This window comes from Rutilus rutilus (genome assembly GCF_951802725.1).
Source record: "Rutilus rutilus genome assembly, chromosome: 24".
Taxonomy (NCBI): Eukaryota; Metazoa; Chordata; class Actinopteri; order Cypriniformes; family Leuciscidae; genus Rutilus; species Rutilus rutilus.
The window spans coordinates 11,161,778-11,185,287 of NC_140228.1; the positions used below are offsets into that span (position 1 = coordinate 11,161,778).

Sequence of the window (23,510 nt, forward strand, 5' to 3'; positions counted from 1 at the left end):
GGAACCTTTACTGCCAGTACTTAGTGAAATTAAAGCACAGCCGTAAAATTTAAAACCGTAGAATTACGGTAAATGGCTGGAACCACAGCTGCCAGTATTTTACTGTAAAATTACAGCATAGTTGAAACCGTAAAATTACGGTTAAGGGCTGGAACCACAGCTGCCAGTATTTTACCGTAAAATTACAGCATTGTTGAAACCGTAAAATTACAGTAAAGGGTTGTAACCACAGCTGCAGTACTTTACTGTGAAATTACAGCATTGTTGAAACCGTAAAATTACGGTAAAGGGCTGGAACCACAGCTGCCAGTATTTTACTGTAAATATACGGGTGAATTTTTTACAGTGTAACGTCGAGTCTGATATAAACAAACTGCTTCGGTGTCGTCATCATCTTGCTGCTCCCTCCCCGTTCTGTGATTGGTTCCCTTTTTCAGGGGAAAAATTGTCCCATGGTGTCCAGACTGCCATAGCAGCGTGAATAGAATCGCGCTGCGAGCAAGGCAGTATGGGGAAACCCAGGCTAACTTTTTGTCATAATTATGACTGTTTATGTCACAGTTATTTCTCTTATATTATATAATTATGACTTATGTCATCAGAATTATAACATTCTATGTCACAATTAAGAAGAAAATTATTGTGGTCAAAATGGGCTTCCATACAAAACCATTCTGTGGTGGGAATAAAATTTCAAAAACTAATTTTTCTAATCACACCGGTAAACAATATTAGAATTTTTTGCACAATTTGACAAAACAGCTTGATTAGAAATTATGTGCAATAAAATACGCCGTTCACAAGAGTTGGGGACCATTAAAGAGAGTTTTAGAGCTAATGGATGAGATTGACTTAACCTACATTTTCTTCAAAAGCTATTATATGGCTTCAGAAGACTTGAGAAATAGTGCACAAATCAGACTTTTTTTTTTAGCTCGACAGTTCGATATAAAGTATAGTCCAATTTGCAGACAAAATCCAAGCAAATTTAGAGTAGAAAGTCTGACTGACTGCCTAATATATTTTATTTGTACTGTATGTGACTCATAGGGTTGGATTAATCTAAAATAGTTGATATACAATAAATAGTAGGCTGCTAAAAATTAGCTATTCATTCATATAATAGCATGGTTGTCGCATAAAATCGTACAGACAACACTGGAAAAAATAATGGAAAACACACCACTTCTTAAAACATGAGCAGAACAAAAAACATAATTTTGATTTGTGGGTGAACTATACCTTTAGGGCATGAGAGACGCCCAAAATGAGTTTTCACACCAAAGCAAGCTTGTCATGTGCAAGAAAGACATGTCGTTAAACTGTGTGCTCCAGAACCCGTGCTTCGTGTTATGAGACTATTTACAGTGTCATCAGATTTTTATTTCAAAGCCATTCAGACTATAAAGACATATAGAGAGAGAGAAACAGAAGGATGGCAAAGACACAAGGCAGACGTGTCCTGTCACCCACAAGGATCTCCCTTACGCACCGAGAACAATCACATCCCTGGGGCCTGCAGAGGTGGCATAAGAGACAGACAGCTTGCCCTACTTTTCCTGAAGCCTCTGAACAATAAAAAAAAAAAAAAAACTGCTCTACAGAAAACAAGATGGAGCCCGAATCATCTCCTGTTGAATACGGATTGTGCAGATAAATCAATAGACATGCTTTCAGATCATGAACAAAAGACTCAAGACTATTCTGAAGCAGGATATAGAGCAGAACTTCGGCATCTCAATGTACAACTGTACATTTGTTTAGTCAATTTAAACAAATTTTGTATTTATTATAAATGATTTTTCCTTGCACATAAAAAAAGAAAATAAAAATACCCTCCCCTCCCTCTTGAAGCAACATCTCTTCTTTGATGATGTGTTTACTGGCGTGATAACCTGTCACTCACATGACATCACAGCAACAGCAAATCACAACCATCCAATCAATTCCCGATGGACAAAATCAAGTCCCGCCCTGCATTTTTTTCTTGTTCAAAAATCCATAACTTCACATACAGGTACTGGTGGTAATTAAAAGAGATTTGCATTCTGTTTATCAGGTTTTTAAATTTTAAAATATGTATGTATTTACCCCTTAAAACTCATTCTAAATATTTTCTTAGCCTGTCTCAGCATTGAGGGTGTTTATGTAAGTTTTTAGCCTGCCTTTTCAAGTCTTATCAGCATAGTACTAGTGCATGAAACTTACATAACAGGCAGAGAGTAGCCAGTGGACAACTGAATGTCTGTGTGGCTCTTATTGCCAGTTTGCTTCTCTCTTCCACAATAATTCCACTGGTTTGCTCAAAGGCCCCATAGATTGAACCAAGAACACAAAAGAGCATGATCACCAACTTAATATCAGATTGTGATATAACAAAGCCCAGTGGAGGAAAGAGATTTCATCCTCTTGTTTTAACGAGACAGCTGAAGGTCTGTTCTGTCTTGTCATTGAGATGGTCTGATACAAAACAAAGTGATATCCTCCGACGTAATCTAGTGAAACTACTTCTGTTTTGCAGAATCTTAAATATTTTTCCTATTCATTGTATGCCATTCATTGTAATGCATTTAAAACCAGAGACTCTGGGGAACAGTAAAAAGAAGAAAACATGTATAATAATTGCTGCTAGAGTAAATGTCACAATTGAAAGTTTATATCTACCAATTCAGAAATTTTTTCACAATTGCTAATTTATATTGCGCAACTGTATCAGAAATAAGAATTGCGAATTCTAAACTCGAAATTGCAAGTTTACTTCCTAAGACTTTTTACCTCCTAAGAATTTTAAGTTTACATCTCACAATTGTTTCATATTAAAAAGGGATTTTTCATCTCAGAAATGGGATCTAGCAATTCTGAGTGTATCTCGCAGTGGTTCAACGGATCACAAAACTTGCACGGTTTGGATCATATTAGGGTTTATGAGTCACAGATCAGAAAATTTTTCGGATCAGCAAAAAATATATAATAATAATTGGGGGGGTCAGAAAATAAAAACAAATACACTAATTACAAGCATGGATAATAATACAAAGTTACAAATAAAGCAAGGTCTAACTGTAGTTTTCAGGTACAGAAATGTAATAATTAGGCTTAATGTAAAATTACACTACAGTGTATAAATTACATATTGATTAATCTTTGTTAAAGCTGTGTTTTGTTGTTTGATTAATGACATAGACAGCAACAGATATTTATAGGCTTCTGTCACTTTAAGAGCGAATGCACGGATCCAATATAATGACACACATTAGACTTCTTTCTTAACGGTTTACATTCACTTAAGACATATCCGACTGTGTTTTTGAGAATACTTGCCGATATGGGTATTATGATAATTTTGTGTGTATGTGCCCATTCAAATTCAAGGAAATGCGAAAGAGGAATCAAATCAGTGTTCGTACGTTATCTGAAACGCGCCACTCTGTGTGTGCAGGTGTCGGGTGTGTGCGGCTATGCACACAGATAACATCGCGTGAGTACTAAATTGGCAATACAAAACATGCAAAATGATAAACTTTCACTCTATGATGGTTAAACTTTGCAATTAATCCGCGAGTCCCATTGCGTGCCGAACCGTGGGGCATGGTCCGTACGGCTTACGGATCAACTACGATCTGTTTAACCCCTAATATATGAGCGGAAAAAAGTCAGAATTGCAAAAGAAAATGTCTGAATTGTAAGATAAAAATGTGCAATTACCTTTTTTCTCTCTCTATGTTTAACACATGACCTCATGTGTTTAGGGTGCCATTTGGAACAGGGCCACTGTAAACCCACTGGCGATGCTTGCCCCACCCCCTGGCTTATTCTGATTGGTCCACTGTGGAAACTAACTCTGATGAGAAAAAGTTGCGATTCACGGTGAAATAATCAAATAATTAAATGTTCACATGTAAAAGAAGCGTGTTCTTTGTGAACCAGCTCCTAAATTTTATCAGCTGTATGGTACTGTCAAAAAGACATTTTTGGTTAATACAGGTGTGGAGAAAACAGCAATGCTACATATGAAGTTATGCGACATTTCAAAACATTTCACTGTAGAAAAGGACATGTGCTTGAGGCATCTCAGCGGAAATGTGATTCAGCTAAATGATGTTTTATGCATCTGTTAATACTGAAGGGGTTTTCAAACAAACCATGGAAAAACCATAGAAATCACAAAATTATGGAAGAATAAATTATTTAAATTATTAAACATTTTCCAGTTCAATTTATTCTTCCATAATTTTGTGACTTCTATGGAAAGTTTCACTATTCGCTCCTTTCTTCCTTTGATTTCTGCTCCAAGAAACTAGCCTAGTATTCGTGCCATGTTGTAGTTACGTAATTAAGAGATTCACATTTGTAAAAAGCGTTCACGTCCTCGTAGAACTCGTAATTCTACGACTAAGTACTTATGAGCCTGCACCATCTAGAGTTTAATGACAGAACTTTGTATATTACCCAGTCTGAGTAGAACGTCACGTGTTGTCATCTCGAAATTACGGTTACGATATGGTGTGAATGCAGCAACTGATTAAATATTAAATATTTAATAATCAATAATAAATGTATTGTTTTTAAATGTAGTTATATGTGTAATTTAAATAATTTAACTTGAATGCATTTATAGAATTTGAAATTATACTATTTTGTTCTGCTTTCTAAAAACTGGTCAGAAATCATGAAATCAACTACTTATTCTAATAACTGCCATAGATTTTATCATAAAGAAAAACAAATGTTTATTTGTATTTCATTTTAAAGGTGTAGATGTCATGTGTCAATTTAGTTTGTTCTTTTTATATTAATACAAGTGTAAATTTCACTAATAAATTTCACTGTCTAATAAGTCTAGGTCAGTCTGTGTCAGCCTAATTGTGTTTTATTAATTAAATTAAATCATAAAGCACTACTTTTTCTTGGTTTTGTTTCAGAGGTTTTCCTCATGACAACAAACTCAATGCACAGGTTGTATTCAGTTTATAATCAGTATAGAAACACCTCATGCCCACATCTGTTAAAAACAGAAACACAAGCTGACTCATGGTCATTCCAGTAGCTGGTGTTTAAGGGAAGTCCCATGGTGAGCAAATGAAGAGTGAATTATGGGTCACATTCACATTCATCGTACAGTGAGTCACAACTAAAATGTCATTCCTCATCAAATCAAATATATACAGTACAAAAGCTCTCATCACCAGCACTTTATAGAGCACACATTGTTAGGCCTCGTCTGATGCTACAGACTACTTACCTGGGCTGCGTTTCCCAAAAGCATGAGTTAAGTTGATCATAGAGACCATGGTAGCAATAATCTACTTAGCCTTATGATGCTTTTGAGAAACCCAGCCCTGCTTGATGTTCCTGACTACCTTGCTAGCTACTGCTATCTCCAGTCATCAAGTCATTCAAGTTGTCTTCCAGTCATCGTTCGTCTCAACGTTGTTCCCTCGTGTGTGTGTGTTTGTGTGTGCTCCAACGTTTCTGAAAGACAAAGACTCAAAGCTCTCATCTGCTAACAATCTCAAGTATTATCACGTATCTGTTTATACATTGCGTCCCTGCCATATCTGCAAATAAACCTACCTGTTTGTGCAGTTCTGGTCATTGTGTCCAAACCTGAGCATGACAACAAGTGTAGTAAGTTAAGAGACCTAGATGTTACTTGGCCAATCAGTAAGTAACAATTTCATCATCACTCTCTGCTATTCTCAATAAAGAATGTTTCTCAATCTTTCACATTTGGATTTATTTTGCTATGAGTTGTAAGTCAGCAGTCGCTGCTGTTTATGTCTGTCCTGTTCTTGTTACAGTTATCAGAAAAGGAATATCAAGTGATTTATTTTTAGCTTTGCAGGGAGGACAAATAAACAATAGACATCAGATACAGCTTACAACGGCATATTTAACACTGTCTGCGCAGTGTGTTACTATAAATAATTTATGGATGATTTGAGTCATGAGAAGAGAAGGGTCTCTCTTTACCTCATAGTCTCTCACAGACTGACCTATTTATCAGTAACGTTACATCTGAAGTAGCCTACACTCCAAAAAAAAAGTACGTGAATATTAGTTTTATGTGTAGTGTATAGTTAAGGAAACATGTTATATATTACTATTATATCTGATATAATATTTATATTTAGTAACTTTCTCTATTAAAGAAACACTATGTAACTTTTGAGGTTAACAAAAACTGCATGCATTTTGCGGAAGAATATTAGCCTACTTTGGTTGTGCTTCTGCTCTGCGTGACTGCGGATGAATATGGCCCTTCGCAATAGATAACGCTTCTTTTTAGAGCTATATGGCAATTGATCTGTTCAATAAAAATACCTTACTCACCTGCTAAGTTATAAAAATCCCATCGCGCCGCTTTTACAACATTTAAAATCCCTCAGTTCTCCTCATCTTCGAAAAGCAAAGCCAAAATTGATTCTCGTATTATTGCGAGCTCGGTCGTTCTCTTTTGCCAGCAGACTCTTCTGTGTTCACCGAGTTTCGGGATTTAGCTGCTCCATGTCAATCTATCTCATTCGTTGTAAAAACTAATAACCTATGCCACGACTTCCACAACATACACACAATAATAACTTTCTCTATTTACGGATATGACTAGAAACGCACGGGTGAGTGACGTAGCCTATGTACGCAATTTACCGCGAAAACCACACTGACAGTTCTAAAATATTAACAATTATAATAGGCTTACCATAATCAGGGTAACAAAAAGGATTTAGAATGTTGACTAATTATTTTGTTAATTTAAAAAAAAAAAAAAAAGTTACATAGTGTAGGCCTACGATTCTCTAACAGAAATGTATCAAGGATGCATGGGAGTGAAGTGTTCATCTAATCCTGCCTAAATTAAGCACATGGCCACTGCATAAACCATCCCATTATGGGGATTCCTATGGGATGTGCACATTAAGGGATAATCTAAGGATTATATAAACGTGACATCCATTAAAGCTTCATGTCATTCAAGGATAATGTTTAATTCATCAGCATCACAGCATATAATGTCATAGTTATGAGTCAAAACTATTGCTCAACAGTTTGTAGCGATGGATATTAAATCGTGTGTTCCTGGAGTGAGGTATAAAAACAAACAAAAGCAAGTCAGTATGTGCCATATATAAATATTTTAATTGAACCCAACACAAACCCACACCCAGTAAACTGGCAATTCAATTTGCAATTCAACATAGACTAATATTCATAGATCAACATAGATCTAATAATCTCATATTATTATTAATTATTATAATAATAAAGATGTTAAATATTCTGTCATATGTATAGAAAACACTTTAGCATGATTAGACAATATACTTCTACATTCTGAAATACATCTAATACTTTCAAAACAATTAACCTATTAATCAAAAAAGTCCATCATATTGTTTTAGATAACTTAATAAAAAAATAAAAAAATAAAATTTTATATTATATAGGCTACATAATAAATGTAATTTTAAATTACTAAATTAATTAATAATAAATTAAATATGTAAATGAATAAATAATGAAATTAATAACAAAATATGCATTACAATAAATGATAGTTAGTTTTAAAATATAGAAATTAAATGCACATTTTCAGAGGTTATTAATATCCTGTATGTTGTGTGTATGATAACATATTTGTGGGCAATTAATACTGTAACGTAAAAACTACACTTACAGCAGTAAGTCACACATGTCACAAAGAATATGCTGTCTGAGATTATAGGTGATATGACAATGATATGACATGAAAACACAGATTTCATTAACTTCAAGAACAAGACCTGACTTTCCTCTCCACGAGAATCTCTTTGTTTTCCCCTCGTCTTTGTCCTCCTGTCTCCCCTCATTTGACTTTTCTTATGTTCGTTTGTATTCGAACCTGTTTTCACATACTCAGCCTTTCAGAACATTGCCCTAAATCCATGTTTTCAATGATCTAAAATTCATGCTCAAATTATGTTTGTGTCTCTGTGAGTCAGCAGAGAGGTGCGCCACATGCAGATCAGCACAGCAGGGTTCAGTGTCCCTGCAGAGGATGCTGGGTGCCTGTGTCGTGCTCCGACGCCTCTCCTCTGTATTCGTTGCAGAGAAACATCAAACACCACACCGTGCCACAGCACAGCGCAAAACTCTTCTGAGGTCTGCATTAATAAACCAGAAACCATTCATTTTTAATCCTCCGCTGAAATGTAATTTCTTTCTATTTTAGAGCTCGATAAGAAATAGAGCTTGAGGGTTGTTTAGACTCTTCTGTGCTATTTGAGTCACTACTTCATGGCCCGTTACACACCTCCTAGGAGGCACTGGTTTGGGTCATCACGAAAACTGATACAGCAAATAAAACTTTTGAACTGAAATTGAACCCTCTTGGTTCAGGATTTGTTGTTGTAAAACAGATGAAAGCACATTTTAACTGCTAAATGCAATTATGCGTAATATTCATGACTATGCAAATCACTGATGCGGTCTGTTTAAAGAAACACATTTAAACCAAATATAGCTTTCTCTTAATGCAATACAGTGAATGATAACCATCTGTGGTCTCCCAGTGGCTTACATTATTGGCAGTAGTGTTACTTTACACCAAAACAAAAGATAACGTATGCCATCATCTCCGAAAACCTTATTTTTGTTTTATATTTCATCATGAACTCAGACAAACTCAGTGCCGACTCGTTTTCCGTCCACTGTTTGTCATGAATTTGAATGTGTGCAGAGAATTGTGTATGATTTAAGGCCACGAAGGATACACTTCATGCATCCTTCAAAATGACCGGAAAGAAGGAGGAGAAATAAAGGCTGCCTTCCAAGGATCCTTCAAATTGAGACGTCCTTTGACGGAGTTTGATGACGTGGCTGCCGAGATATGCAGCCTAGGGTGCAGCCTTCCGATTGAGAGGCACCCTTCATGTGCACTTGCAGACTTACAATCTCCACAGCAGACATCTACCCGACAGTCAAAGCAGCATTACGTCACATATGTACTATATATGGGCTTAGGGTTCCATTTGGGACAGGGCCATGAAAGTAGAGCCGCTGTTGTGTGGCAGCATTGCCATGGACAAGAGCGAATGTCTGGAACAGGGGTGTCCAAACTTGGTCCTGGAGGGACACTGTCCTGTACACTCTCAGAGAAAAAGGTACAAAAGCTGTCACTGTGGCGGTACCTTTTCAAAAGGTACACCTTTGTACCTAAAAAGTGCATATTAGTCCCTCAAAGGTACATATTGGTACCAAAAGTGTACATATTAGAACCCTTTTGAAGGGTACTGTCCCAGTGACAGCTTTTGTACCTTTTTTTCTGAGGGTGTAGAGTTTCGCTCCAACTTGCCTCAACACACCTGCCTGGATGTTTATAGTATGCCTAGTAAGACCTTGAGCTGGTTCAGGTGTGTTTGACTGGAGTTGGAGCTGAAGTTGGTCCTCAAGGAACAAGAATGGAAAAAAGGAGACCGCTGAATGCTGCGATTGACCAATTAGGAACAGGTATTCCTAGTAATAATAAGCAGTAAAATATTTAATGTCTGGCATTTTTACAAAGAGGTACAATGGCTTTTTGGCATTGGTTATTTAGATGCCAGGTTTAAAATCCTGAAGGTTTGCACGCCTAGAGCACATGTGTGGTTGGCAGACTGTGTGAGCCATTAGGTTTGTTTGTTTGCTGATTTGTTCTCATGCTGTCGGCTTAGCTGGAGGGGCAACATTCGCTCTAATTTCTGACAACTGCAGAAATCATCCCATTTATTAACTCATTCCATTCTCATTCCTGCATTAAGACCCTTAGATACCCCTCAAATTCACCATATTATATCCAAATTAAAGGATAGCCCATGATCTGCAGTTCACTCTTTTCTCGTTTTTATTTAACTGTAGCTATATATATTTTTAACAGTGATTTGAATACGTTTTAGGTAAAAATGAAACCTCATGATGAATGAATCCTCTAAATGTATTTATTAATTCATTTGTAGAATGTTGAGACATTTGTGTACAGTTTTTTGCTTCATAAATGTATAAGCTTGAAAGATATTCATATTTCATGCACAATAAACCATACACTGAACATTATGAATACAAAAACAAACAAATAAATAAATATTCAACTGAAATGTAAAAAAAAAAACATTGATTGTTTTTACATTGTAATAACATTGTAATTGCAGTGAGAGTGCTGTTGAACATACTCTGAAATTATATTTCCTAATCATTTCGTTATCAACAAAGGCATGATCACTTATTGCAATGAAAAGCATGTTAATGCAGATGTGTGAAACCCCTTCCCCAAAATAACATTCAGTCTGTCCTTTTATGATTATGTGTTATGCCTCTGTATCTACAAATACCCTGTCTGTGTCGATGGACTTAGATGATAATATCATAACAAATATTCAGATATAAAAAATACAAATACTGATTTCGGTAAAAACAAGCGTGCCTGGGTTTAAAAGAGGTGGAAACTCCCGCGATGGCACAAGAGAAAAGTTCATGCAAAGAGAACCGTATATATTAATCTATACACAACGCCAACAAACAAACAAAAAAACAGTCATAGAAAAGACGCAATAAATCAAACAAGAAGTTATACTCCTCTTTCTCATTTTCCTTCCATTGCTGTCATTCTTCAGCTCTTCCTTGCTGGCGTTTCAGTGGCTTAATTCGCTATAAAATGTATTCTGGGCATTTAATCAGTCAAGGATTGAAAATGGAATGTGTGTAGATATGACAGCAGTGAATAAATGTAATCAATCTCCCCTCGATTACATACATCATCCCATTTCCATGCAAGATATAGCTTATTTCTCTGGAAAGACAGTCAAGTTGTGCGTCAGGTGCTGAACTGGACAGCTCCCTTGAATGAGCAGCTCATAGTATGATAGATGCCTATGAAACAGGGGCTTCGGTTTGCTGATGTCGGGATGAAATATCACACCCAGACCCACGGCTTCTACGAGACAAGGGGCTAAATGACCAGAAATCTTGAACAGCTTTCTTCACAGCGGCAGTTTGGGATGGGTTTCGGTTGGAGAATTGCCAGCATCTTCAAATCTCACTATTTTAACCCACTGCCCAGAGTGGCTCTTCATCCGTCATCCTGTACTTGTACACTGAACCATCATCTTCACCTCTCGTTCACATGCACAGGCGACAAGTGCTTCAAACCAGTGATTAAAAGAAAAGGTTGACGAGGTGTAATCGTTCAGGTTTACACGCCAGGAGTTGACTTGTCTGTCATCCCTTTGAGAACTTCATCTATTCGGTCATCTTCAATGACCACTGTGGAGAGAGGACACAGATGTTATTTTAGAGCTTTTATATAGTAAGCACGAAGGCAAAAAAAGGGGCACATATCTATGTTTCAACAAGAAAATAGCTATTTTGGAAAACTACCATTTTAATGGAAGAAGAATGCTATGGATAAATAGCCTATAAAATACTGTAATTGGTTAACTGTAGGTTACCTCACCACATGCAGTGAAAAATTATATTAGATTCAACAGGAAATGTATATGTAAAAATAAAATAAATTTTATATTGTATGTGCAAGAAAAAAAATCTATGAATTACCATATGATTTTGAGTGAAATAATACATTTTATCAAATACATGTATCATTTATTTTATTTTATTGTTCTTCATATTTAATTTATTAAGATATTAAAAATGTACATTTAATGCTTTTTGGTTAATGCTTATTTTGTATCCTGTTTTAGTATCATGTGTTGACCTGATTTAATTTTGTTTGTGTGTAACCTCTGTTGTTACACACAAACAATGTTATTAGCCATTGTTACAGGTAAGACCCATTTTGATATGTTATGGTGGTTACCAGTATATTGCAGATACATACCATGTTTTGCCCTGCCAATCTGCCCGAGTTTCGGTGGCCTTTTGGACTGTGATGTTCCGAAGAACGAGTTCGTGTCTTGCAGTCGACAGCTGAAGGAGACTTCACTGTCCGCCCCGTAGCCGTTCATCTTCCCCTCGCTGTATGGCAGCACTTCGGACATGGCTATACTCAAGTATATAGCCTACTCAAGTTCCCAGGTAAAGTCGTATGGAAAAATAAATATTGTTTGGGGGATAGATATTAATTAAAAATATATATTTTCAGACTACTTTTCCCCCCTTCAGTGTCGAAAGATAAAGTCCAGCAAAGACCCTGGAATAATAACTATCTCTCCTGGCCGAACCGTCGGGTGTATCTGGAGAGAGGAGTGCTGCGTCCGCCTGCTGGTGAGCTCTTGAGAGAAATAGAGGGAGATCCCTAAACCAGAAAGGAAACCCAGACGGAAAAGTGAAGTCATCCATCCGGGTTTGAATGGGGGAGGGTTGCAGGCAGGGAGAAATAAATAAATAAAGATGCGCGAGTTAAATAGCGTAAGCTTACGCTATAGCATCTTAACAAGAAGCATCTATTTATTTAGTAGGCTAATGAAATACTATATTTCTTAGTTTCAGCGTTTTTCCCCACTATTGACTACTATACTCACTATGTGTTTATTCCTTTGCTATTACATCAGAGTTGTTTTAAAGGGTCAGTTCACCCAAAAATGAAAATTGATTCATTGATTAATCACCCGCAAGACTTTCGTTCATCTTCGGAACACAAATTAAGATATTTTTGATGAAATCTGAGAGCTTTCTGTCCCTCCGTTGACAGCTACGCAACTACCACTTTCTTGGACTCTTCAAAAAGTTCATAAAGAAATTCTAAAACTAACTCATATGAATTGAGCGGTTTAGTCTTGATCACTTGATCGCTAAACAGATTTAATTTAGTCTTTTATTCACATTTGATCAGCATACATAAACAGAAGTTCAACCGAAATAACTTGACGCGCGAGAACAAACTTCATTGGTTCTTGGAAGCTAAAATGTGATGCAACACAAGAGAATGGTTCTCATTGGTTCTCGCACGTCAAGCGAACATGCTTGAGCTTCCATTTGAGCTGATGAATGTTTATATGTGAATAAAGGCCTAAATTCAATCTGTTCATCATATAAATTGATCATGTGTCTTTAGAAATTTTGGACTAAACAGCTCAATTCATATAGATCTCTTTATGAACTTTTTGAAGCGTCAAAGTGCTAGTTGCATGGACTGTCAATGGAGGGACAGACATCTCTCATAGCCTATTTCATCTGAAAGATCTTCATTTGTGTTCCAAACAAAGATGAACAAAAGGATTTGGAACGACATGAGGGTGGGTAATTAATGACAGAATTATTTATTTTTGGATAAACTACCATTAAGTAACTTGTTAATGGTAACCAACCATTAAGTAACTTGTTAATGGTAAGTAACCAACCATTAAGTAACTTGTTAATGGTAACCAACTGGTAACCAATTTGTGGTTCGGAAGCAGGGCCAGAATTTACCTTATATAGGGGCTTTTCACACAGAGATTCCGGAAAATACACGGATAAAGTGACCCGGGATTTGACCCGGCTTCGTTTGATTTTGGTTCATTCACACTGCCAGTGATTTTCCGGAATCAGCCCCTTTCACACAGCGCGATGATCCCAGGAAATTGCCGGGAAATTGGCAGAACGCCTTCTGTGTGAATGCAAACACGACCCGGGATTGATGCCGGCATCGATGCCGGGTTGGGGACCTAGTAACATTGCCGTGTTCAGTCCCGGAACGCGCGCTGTGTGAACAAAAGCCGTAATAATGCCGTGTCGTAGTGATGACGCTGAAGCCATGATCGTTCGCCAGCTGTGAAACGGTACGTAATGCGAAAGTTTATGATCGAATCATAGAAAAAAAATGCACAAGCGTGGATTCTCGAGAGAGAGAAATCGCAGCTCATAAGCAAACTTAAGACGCTGCTGAGACATTACAAGTCACATGTCACGTGTCTTTACGGGATTTTTATGGGTTGTAACTTGTGTGTGAACGCACTCTCTGATTCCGGAAAATCACTGGCAGTGTGAATGAATCAAAATCAAATGAACCCGGGTCAAATCCCGGGTCACTTTATCCGTGTATTTTCCGGAATCTCTGTGTGAAAGGGGCTAGAGAGTGCGTTCACACACAACCCGTAAAAATCCCGTAAATACACGTGACATCGATGTGACTTGTAGCCTAATGTCTCAGCAGCGTCTTAAGTTTTCTTATGAGCTGCGATTTCTCTCTCGAGAAACCACGCTTGTGCATTTTTTTCTCTGATTCGATCATAAACTTATGCATTACGTAGGCTACAGTTTCACAGCTGGCAAACGATCCCGGCTTCAGCGTCATCACTACGACACGGCATTATTACGGCTTTTGTTCACACAGCGCGCGTTCCGGGACTGAACACGGCAATGTTATAGGTCCCCAACCCGGCATCGATGCCGGCATCAATTCGGGTCGTGTTTGCGTTCACACAGAAGGCGTTCTGGCAATTTGCCGGCAAAGGGGCTTTTAGACAGCTTGTCATTGGCTGCTTTTGCATCTCTCAATCGATTATTCTGTGTAATCTCAAGCATTCAAAGGAAGTAAAGCTGTTCTAGGTAAACTTAGGTTTAATACATTTTAGAGTGGTTTTTTTTTTTTTTTTTTTTTTTTTTGAGTAAAGAAAACGCGGTAGCCTACTTATTCAACGAACCAGTTCTTTATTTATCCTTGCAAACAAGCAGAGACTGTCCAACTGCATCCGGCACTTCATTCACGATATAGGTGGGGTGGAGTTATGAGGTTTTACCGAAAGTTTGATGAACCAATGGAGTTACGAGGTTTAGTCACAAGCTCTTTTCAAAACTTTTCATTGATTAAATATTTGCAAAACCCTCAGACAAACGAAAAGGGTGACCAATAGTAATGATTTTTTGAAAAATGGAGATTCAATCTTCTGCCCGACAGCAATAATATTATACATTTTATTAATTTATAAAGTAATTGCAGTACAAAAGTTTAGCATTAGAGGGAAATTACCCCCTCCTAGTATAGTCATTCTTATAATTAACTATATTACAATTCAAGCTTTACTAGTACTTAGTAAAGTAATTGAAACTGAAAAGTTGACTGAGTGAATATATATATGAATAATTGTGACAAAGTAAGCAGCTATGACAGCTTAATTTGTAATTTATCGTTCATTTCAGAATCACACATGTAACGTAAGTCAATTTCTAAAATGCACAACTTAAGACGTCACTGACCCAAAATGTTATACCAAAGGTAGTTAGAAAAATACATGAATGGGTAAATATGTAAAAAGCTGCTGCCCATCCTACATTATGCTGTCATCTCCTAATAACAAACCTTCAGTTATCTTTTGGCTCCCTCTGCTGGACATTTCAAAGACATCCTAAAACTTGTATAGTAGCAACGCTACATGTTGCATGAAAACAGTGTTAAAACTGGACAATCCAACTTTTTTTTTACTATCAATGTCATGTCCACTAGCACCGATGGCGTCTAACAGATCTTACTTTTGCCTTAAAGACTCATGGTCTGTGCAAACACTTTTTTTTTTTCATTGACAGGTGGCCTGACAGGATCACCACTGGAATGTTGTGATCCATTTTTAGACCGGGGCCGTGTGGACAAAAGTAGAGAGCAAAACAGTTGGCATCTAACAGCTGATGATGAGTGGTTTGGGTTGACTCTTTTGGATAGCTAAGTAAGAGCGCATATATGTTTCTTGACTACTTTGCCCTCTAATTCTGGGCCCTTGAATCTTGTTGAGCATTGTCTACATTCTCTTTAAGGCCGGCAGTGGACATTGGAGATTGCGTGTGTGCTTTTCTCCTCTGTGGATTGACTCCACACCTGTCTGTGTCAGTCAAGGGAAAGGCTGTACAGTAAAGCCCTGGACGGGCACAGCAATAACAGTAAAAGGAAGTCATTCAACGGCATGCCATGATGAGAAGCATTCTTCATCTGTTGACTGTGTCTTTGTTTTTCTTCTTTTTCCAAGGTAGGGCAAGCTAAATTAATATTTAAAATATGGGATTTTATGACTCTCCATCTGTCAGCTGTTGTTCTATGGTGTTTATTTAGTAAAACAACTACTAAATGTAGTTGTTCTAATGTTCAAACTGAAACCAACTTATTTACAACCACTTTATTATGTATTCGAATTGTGTTTGGAAGTCGATGTATGGGAATTAGATTGCAGTTTTACAGTGAACTAAGGACTGAATGCATTATATAAAAGATTGTTATTGAATCAGTTGATTATTGTTATATTTTTATGATGACAATGTTAAATACTTGTCATTTAGAGTTGTTTTGAGGCATGTAGAATTAGTTTTTTGTAAGACTACAACATCCATATTGCTATTTTCTATTAGGTGAAGGTGTTTGTTACCATTACTAAACTGTTAAAGGAAGCTCATTCTGAGATAGAACACATCTTATCAATCTTATCTTGAAATAGGCCTGACTGTCAATGTGTTTTGCAGAATGTTGGGGACGGAACGAAGAGGAGCGACTCATCAACTATCTTTTCAAGGAACGCGGCTACAACAAAGAGCTTCGGCCGGTCCAAAAAAAAGATGAAACCGTAGATATTTACCTGGCGCTAACACTTTCTAATCTAATTTCCTTGGTGAGTGCATAATATTACCAATATGAGCATTTTTTGTACACAAAGCAGGGGAGATATTATTATGTACTATTATATTGCGATCAGTGTTTGGGGGTAACACATTACAAGTAACATGCATTATGTAATCAGAATACTTTTTTTGATGTAACAAATAATTCTTATTTTATAAATGTACACATTAATGTAAAAAAGTGATGCACATTACTTTTCAGTTTAATTCATTTGCTTAAACATTAAACTTCTCCATAGTCACTTACATATGCAGTCATGCATGTGTGGAAAGTAACGTAACATTACGTAATTAGTTAGAGTAGTGCAATTGTAACACATTACTTTTAAAAGTAACTTTCCCCAACATTGTCTGTAATATAGATATATAATAGGCATTGTATTGATGTTTATAGTTTGATACTGTGTCAGTCTGTTTAACAAAGAGTTTTTTCCATGACAGAAAGAAGTTGATGAGACATTACTAACAAATGTGTGGATGGAGCATGTAAGTATTTTAATTGCTCCATGCAATGCGCACACACACACACACACATATATATATACAGTATATATATGAAGAGTTCAGATGCAAAAGCCTCTAAGTGCCATCTGAAAATTTCTTCTAGAATGATCATTTTTATCAAGCTTGTATATTTAAATTCAGTAATTTCACTTAAATGGCAATGAAAATGACTTATTTATTGTCATTTAAGTGAAATTACTGAACTTAAATATACAAGCTTGATAAAAATGATCATTCTAGAAGAAAATTTCAGATGGCACTTAGAAGCTTTTGCATCTGAACTCTTCATATATACATACTGTGTATATATATATATATATATATATATTATTTTAATTTTATTTTTAGATTCATATTTAATGTGTGTTCACCAACATATATTTCTCTCTTGTTCTTTTAAGGGCTGGGCTGATTATAGACTTGAATGGAATGAATCAGAATTTGATAACATCCCTGTACTCCGTCTACCGCCAAGTATGGTGTGGTTACCAGAGATTGTCCTTGAAAACAAGTATGCTACCTTTCGTCGCCATGTTTTATTTCTCAGTATTTATTTATTTAGGAAGGAATTTTTTTATTTCATTGTTTCTTTTAAATAGCAATGACGCCCAGTTCCAGGTGGCCTACTACTGCAACGTATTGATCTATCCCAGTGGATACGTGTACTGGTTACCTCCAGCTATATTTCGGAGCTCCTGCTCTATAAACGTCAACTACTTCCCTTTTGATTGGCAGAACTGCTCTCTGAAGTTCAGGTACGTTTTGTAGTATGTCTATACACACTAACTACTGTATGAATTACTTCATGTATTTTATAGTCTTATGAGCCCCACAACGCTTATTCTGTCTCAATTAGCTCATTAACTTACAACGCCAGAGAGATTAGCATACATCTGAAAGAGGAGGAGGAGAATGGAAAGTCCTACAAGGTGGAATGGATCGTTATTGATCCTGAGGGATTCACAGGTGAGATCTGACATGATGATTTTCTCTTTTTCTGCCATTTCATCTAAATACAAGATCCCTCCCCGTCTCCTTTCTTGCAGAAAATGGCGAGTGGGAAATTGTTCACAAGCCTGCCAAGAGAAACATTTATAAAAACATCCCTATGGAAAGCAACAAGCACCAGGATATTACATTTTACCTTATCATTCGACGCAAACCGCTGTTCTACATTGTGAATATAATCATTCCCTGCGTTCTCATCTCTTTCTTGGCCTCGCTCGTCTACTACCTGCCTGCAGACAGTGAGTGATCCTGCCATTTACATCATTTTATAGCTCATATTGTACATCCTGAAAAAGACAATGACAGAATATTGAAATAAACAGGCAATCCTTTTATGTTTAAGCTTTTTCAAATATTACCTTTCATGAAGTGTGTAATGTAACTGTTTGTAAATTTATAAGGTATGTAAAGTTTTAAAGATCAAAGTGCATCACAAATAAAGTTGTCTCCTAAAAAAGAATTGATTCTGAACTGCCTGAAACGAGTCATCAGCAATTCCAGTCTGTAACAGTGTAACAGATTTGCATAATTCCAGCCTATGGTCTTCATTGGCTGTCTGCGAATGACGTCTACTTTGACCCGCCCTCAAACACTATAGTTGTAGCAGAGGCTTGGAAGAGATTGGCCTTGAAAACACTTTTCACTGCTGCGTATCCACTTTGCATGCACTTCCAAAGGATGAGGACTCGCACTGGAATTGATACGGAAAAATGTATGCCATTCGTATCACTGTGTATAAAGTACCAAGGAAGCCTCTTTTAGTTTCCGACATGCGCTGCAAGCGGTAGACCAATCACAATAGAATGAGCTGTCCGACCAATCAGAGCAGAGTAGGCTTTGAAAGGATGGGTTTAGAGAGAACGAATCTTAGAACGAACCGTTTTTAGACTCGTTGAGAGATGAGGTGATGCTGCAATGTATATTGTGAGAAAAGTGTTTTTTCGACCTTTGATGCATGTAAACTTATTGTAGGAGACCTCCAAAACAAAATTAGGAACATTTAATATAGCATAATTGGGGCACTTTAACATGTTAACATATATTAGAATAAATATATAACATAAAATGTATTTTGTTTCAGGTGGTGAGAAGATGACATTATCCATCTCTGTGCTGCTGGCTCAGTCTGTGTTTCTGCTGCTGATTTCACAGCGTCTGCCTGAGACGTCTATGGCGATTCCCTTAATCGTCAAGTATGCCGATATATTACATGTTTCAGTATCACTATGACAATATTAAGTATTGATTTTAAATACATACTGCATGAAAGTATCCCTTTTTTAAGAAAGGAAAGTTAAATAATAGTAAAAAAAAATGTATTTGACAGGTATCTGATGTTTATCATGGTACTGGTCACTGTGGTGGTGTTGAATTGCGTCATTGTGCTGAACCTGCATTTTCGGACCCCTAGCACCCATGTCATGACAGACTGGACCAGAGAGGTTAGGCCCTCACTTGTCTGTAATGTTTTTTTGCATGTGACATAAACATCTTAAACACGATAGGTACAAACTTTGACTGTTGTGCCCGTCATCTTGCTGAATTGTTATTTTTTATTGATGGTGTAATGGTAGCATATACATAGAGATGCACTGAAAATCTTTTACATGTTATGTCCAATACTAAAATTCTATACTATTTTGTCTAAATAAATGAAAATTAAAACACTAAAAAGTAAAATCAATCATTTTAAATACTACACTGAAGAAAACATTGGCTTTGAAACAATTCATCAAAGCATCATGACATTGTAATGTACATTATTAAAAATTATTATAGTTTTTTAATAATGATGTGCTAAAGATTACATTTAAAGTTGGCATGACACAGAAGTTTGGATAGTCTTTTCTTCCCTATTGTGATGTTAATTTGAAAGAAACTGCTTCTCCAACAAGAAAAAATGTAGGGAGGGACTTTTGTCCACCGGGATTTGATTGGACGGTTGATTTTGCTATTGGTGAGTGACAGGTTGCCCCGCCCTCGTGCCGGTAAACACATCAAAGAAGAGATGTCATTGCAAAGTTAACTTGATTCAAGCAGCTTTACTGCACATAACATAGCCATTGATTCTGTTTTAAGCCTGTTTTGGATTATTTTACAACTTCTCATCTTGTCGTCTACAGTTCTTTTTGGAGCGCCTGCCTCGCCTTCTCTACATGTCCCGTCCGTCCGATGACAAACCCAGCCTGGAGGGGGCGCTGCCGCGACGCTCCAGCTCACTGGGATACATCGCCCAGGCCGAGGAATACTACAGCGTTAAATCACGCAGCGAACTGATGTTTGAGAAGCAGTCAGAGAGGCATGGCATGGCCGCTCGCCCCACTCCCAAAGCGAGTCAGTCCCACATCACCAGAATGATACATTAAACTCGCATTATGATCTTGTTTTTGAAGTGTTGTCACAGTTTAGTGCCACTAAAAGTAATTTCTTCCCAGCATACACATCCAGTAATGACTCAGAGGTGTCGGAACAGCTGTACAACGAGATGAAGCCAGCTGTGGAAGGAGCCAATTACATCGTCAAGCACATGCACGATAAAAATGACTATAATGAGGTATGAAGACAATTAAATCCAGTAAACACTTTGCAGGAGATGACTTCCTGTTTTTAACCCTGTAAAGCCTGACATTTTAAACCGAATTTTAGACAAAATATGTAAAACATTTTTTGCAATGTTTTATGTATCATATTTGATACCTCAGGCATTTATAGTAATTTAGTTATCATAATCAAATATATGATATTGACCATTTTTTGTGTGTGTGTGTGTGTGTGTGTGTGTGTGTGTGTGTAAGTTGGAACCTTTTCATTTTGCTTTATTTCAAAGAATGAAAACAGGTTTATTACATTATTATGAATTACATAAATTAAATTAAATAAAACGACAAATTATGATACTTTAATAATTATATAGTAGGCTGCATATATAAAAATACATATGTTAGATTCCACTCTAAATATATCTTAGAAAAATTATATTTAAAATTTGAATGATTCATTTAATAAATTTCATTTAATTTAATGATTCATTTAATTAAATGCACAACAAGAATGACTGTAACGATGATCAATACGTCAACACAACAGTTTTCCATTACTTTAACTCATCAAAATAATTGACCAATTTCAACTTTTTTTAAGTTCATAATATAATTATGTTGAATTGACTTGTACATCCAATTTGATTATACAGCAAATTTACAGTGTGTGTTTGCAAATGCATTGCATGAACATCTTTATTAAAAAACAATATATATATATATAATATGTGTCATACAAGCTGAACTTACAATCTTTTACCATTTCTATATCAGGAAAAGGACAACTGGAGTGGGATTGCCAGGACAGTGGACCGACTCTGCTTCTTTCTGGTCACTCCAGTTATGACGTTAGGAACCATCTTCATCTTCATGATGGCCAACTACAACCAGCCTCCAGCCCTGCCCTTCCAGGGAGACTCCTTCACTTATATTGAAGAAAACAAGCGCTTTTCGTGACCTCTCTACACTACCGCTAGGCTATAAATAATAGCTGACGCGCTCTGAGAAATATCATAAAAGCTATTCTGACAGCAATACAAAGCATGAATATAAATTACCCTCCATTTAGTCTTTTTATGACTTGATAACTAACATTATGTTGTTTAATAAGTGTGCTGAATGAACCTCTTCTGCTGTGAGAAGGGGGGCATAAAATAATATTGCTTGCCTTTTCCTCCTGGGTGTAATTTTTGTTTCAGTGGGTAAATAATAATAAAAAAAATGTTTTCCCCAGCCATATTTGCAGTGTTGTTATTGCAGAACAATCTCACAGGGACATGTTCAAAACAGAAATAACCTAATCCATTGAGAGGATCCTGGACATGCAAGGAAAGTAGAACTGAGTATTTTAAATTATAAATAGAGTTATAAATGGCACAGCTCACAAACCAGCTTAAGAGTGCCTGTCTGTTATGTAGTTATATGAATAAATCATAAACACTGCACTGCAACGCTTCACCACTAGGGTTTAGTATTGCCCTAAAAAAAAAATCTGTCCATCAACCTTCCCCTTCATAATTAACGCTGTTGTGCTATTGAAGTGCTTGAGATATTATACAGCACCACAGGGACAGGAGAAGGAGAGAAGTGATTGGAGTGAAAAATATAGAGGTTTGATTATGCAAAGTGTAACAGACCGTAGCCGATTCATTCAACCTTTAGGTCTAAATCACATCCTGCTATTAAAGTACATAAATCTTCCTTGGTGGTGGAAACTGGAAACACATACACACATACATACAGGCTTGAAATAGGGAAGACTAGATTTTGTGTGCAAACCAACCCCTGTAAAAGTCGCTATTATAATGCAAGGTTTTGTGGGTGGTTGCCAGGGTGTTGCCACTGTGCTCTGAGTGTTTTGTGTGTGTTGCTATATGGTAGCTAGGGTGTGCTGGGTGGTTGCTAGGTGGTTACTTACTGGTTATGCCGGGTTCAGAGCACACAATATTTTTGTCTGTTACGATAGTCACTGTGTCAGATGCGATTTTGACTCCTAAAGAAACATGTCAGACTACATGTAGCTTCATAGCTGTCTTTAACGGCGTGTCTTTTTTCAGCTACAGTCGGTGTATTTAACAGAAGCATTCAAGAAAGTAATTAAATGAACAAATATAAAAATAAAACACTACATAGACTTCACTGTATTATACATTGTTACTTATCAAAGTTCTCAGAGCAGTGAGTGATTTTCTTGTTTTTTGAAAAAAAGTGTTTTTTGTTGTTTTATTTACATTAAATGCATAGTTCCCCCATAAATGAAATGGTTACATAGTATTACTATTACATAGTAACTGGCATCCCCACGGACACAGACACGGACACGGACAAATGTTTAACCGGCACGGCTTTAAAGCACATGCAAATAATGAACTTTTGTAAACTGCTTTAACTCCATGAGTGTAACATGAGTGTAACACCAGCACTGGCACCGGCATAGACACTGGCACGGACACGGACACCGGCACTGACACTGGCATGGACACTGGCACCGGTATGGACACTGGCACGGACACACCGGAATGGACACAGGCACGGACACTGGCACGGACAAGAACACTGGCACTGACACATTGGCACAGACACATGGGCACTGACACCGGCACGGACACACCGGCACGGGCACCAGAACAGACACCGGCACAGAGACGGATGCACGGGCACTCTGGCAACAACACACCGGCACGGACACAGACACACTGGCACGGGCACCGGCACTGACACCGGCATGGACACCGGCACGGACACACCAGCACGGACCCACCGGCCACGAACACCGGCACCGACACACTCGCAGGAACACACGGGCACTGACACTGGCACGAACACACCGGACAAGAACACTGGCACTGACACACTGGCACAGACACACGGGCACTGACACCGGCACGGACACACCAGCACGGACAC

At 37.3% G+C, this 23,510-nt stretch overlaps 2 protein-coding genes across 2 annotated transcripts; one reads left to right on the top strand and one right to left on the bottom strand.

The window, feature by feature from the left end:
• Positions 1 to 11,098: 11,098 nt before the first annotated feature.
• camk2n2b (calcium/calmodulin dependent protein kinase II inhibitor 2b) lies at positions 11,099 to 12,103 on the bottom strand. Its single transcript, XM_084398396.1, has 2 exons — positions 11,849 to 12,103; positions 11,099 to 11,274 (listed from the first exon to the last, which is right to left on the bottom strand). The coding sequence occupies exons 1-2, from the start codon at positions 12,006 to 12,008 to the stop codon at positions 11,204 to 11,206; spliced, it is 231 nt and encodes a 76-aa protein (XP_084254522.1). The 5' UTR covers positions 12,009 to 12,103; the 3' UTR covers positions 11,099 to 11,203.
• Positions 12,104 to 15,517: 3,414 nt separating this feature from the next.
• Positions 15,518 to 21,839, top strand: chrnd (cholinergic receptor, nicotinic, delta (muscle)). The gene is made up of 13 exons (XM_084398388.1): positions 15,518 to 15,611; positions 15,700 to 15,908; positions 16,396 to 16,541; positions 16,993 to 17,037; positions 17,457 to 17,566; positions 17,655 to 17,810; positions 17,912 to 18,021; positions 18,102 to 18,302; positions 19,145 to 19,256; positions 19,391 to 19,505; positions 20,187 to 20,397; positions 20,499 to 20,617; positions 21,378 to 21,839. Exons 2-13 carry the CDS (start codon positions 15,851 to 15,853, stop codon positions 21,558 to 21,560), a joined length of 1,566 nt encoding a protein of 521 aa, XP_084254514.1. The 5' UTR covers positions 15,518 to 15,611; positions 15,700 to 15,850; the 3' UTR covers positions 21,561 to 21,839.
• The last annotated feature ends 1,671 nt before the right edge of the window (positions 21,840 to 23,510 follow it).

Excerpts from the sequence above, each read along its gene's own strand:
- chrnd (XM_084398388.1), top strand. The coding sequence starts at position 15,851 with ATGATGAGAAGCATTCTTCATCTGTTGACTGTGTCTTTGTTTTTCTTC. Across the intron at positions 18,022-18,101 it reads TGATCCTGAGGGATTCACAG|AAAATGGCGAGTGGGAAATT; the intron begins GTGAGATCTGAC and ends CCTTTCTTGCAG. Across the intron at positions 20,618-21,377 it reads ATAAAAATGACTATAATGAG|GAAAAGGACAACTGGAGTGG; the intron begins GTATGAAGACAA and ends TTTCTATATCAG.
- camk2n2b (XM_084398396.1), bottom strand. The coding sequence starts at position 12,008 with ATGTCCGAAGTGCTGCCATACAGCGAGGGGAAGATGAACGGCTACGGG. Across the intron at positions 11,275-11,848 it reads GATTGGCAGGGCAAAACATG|TGGTCATTGAAGATGACCGA; the intron begins GTATGTATCTGC and ends CTCTCTCCACAG.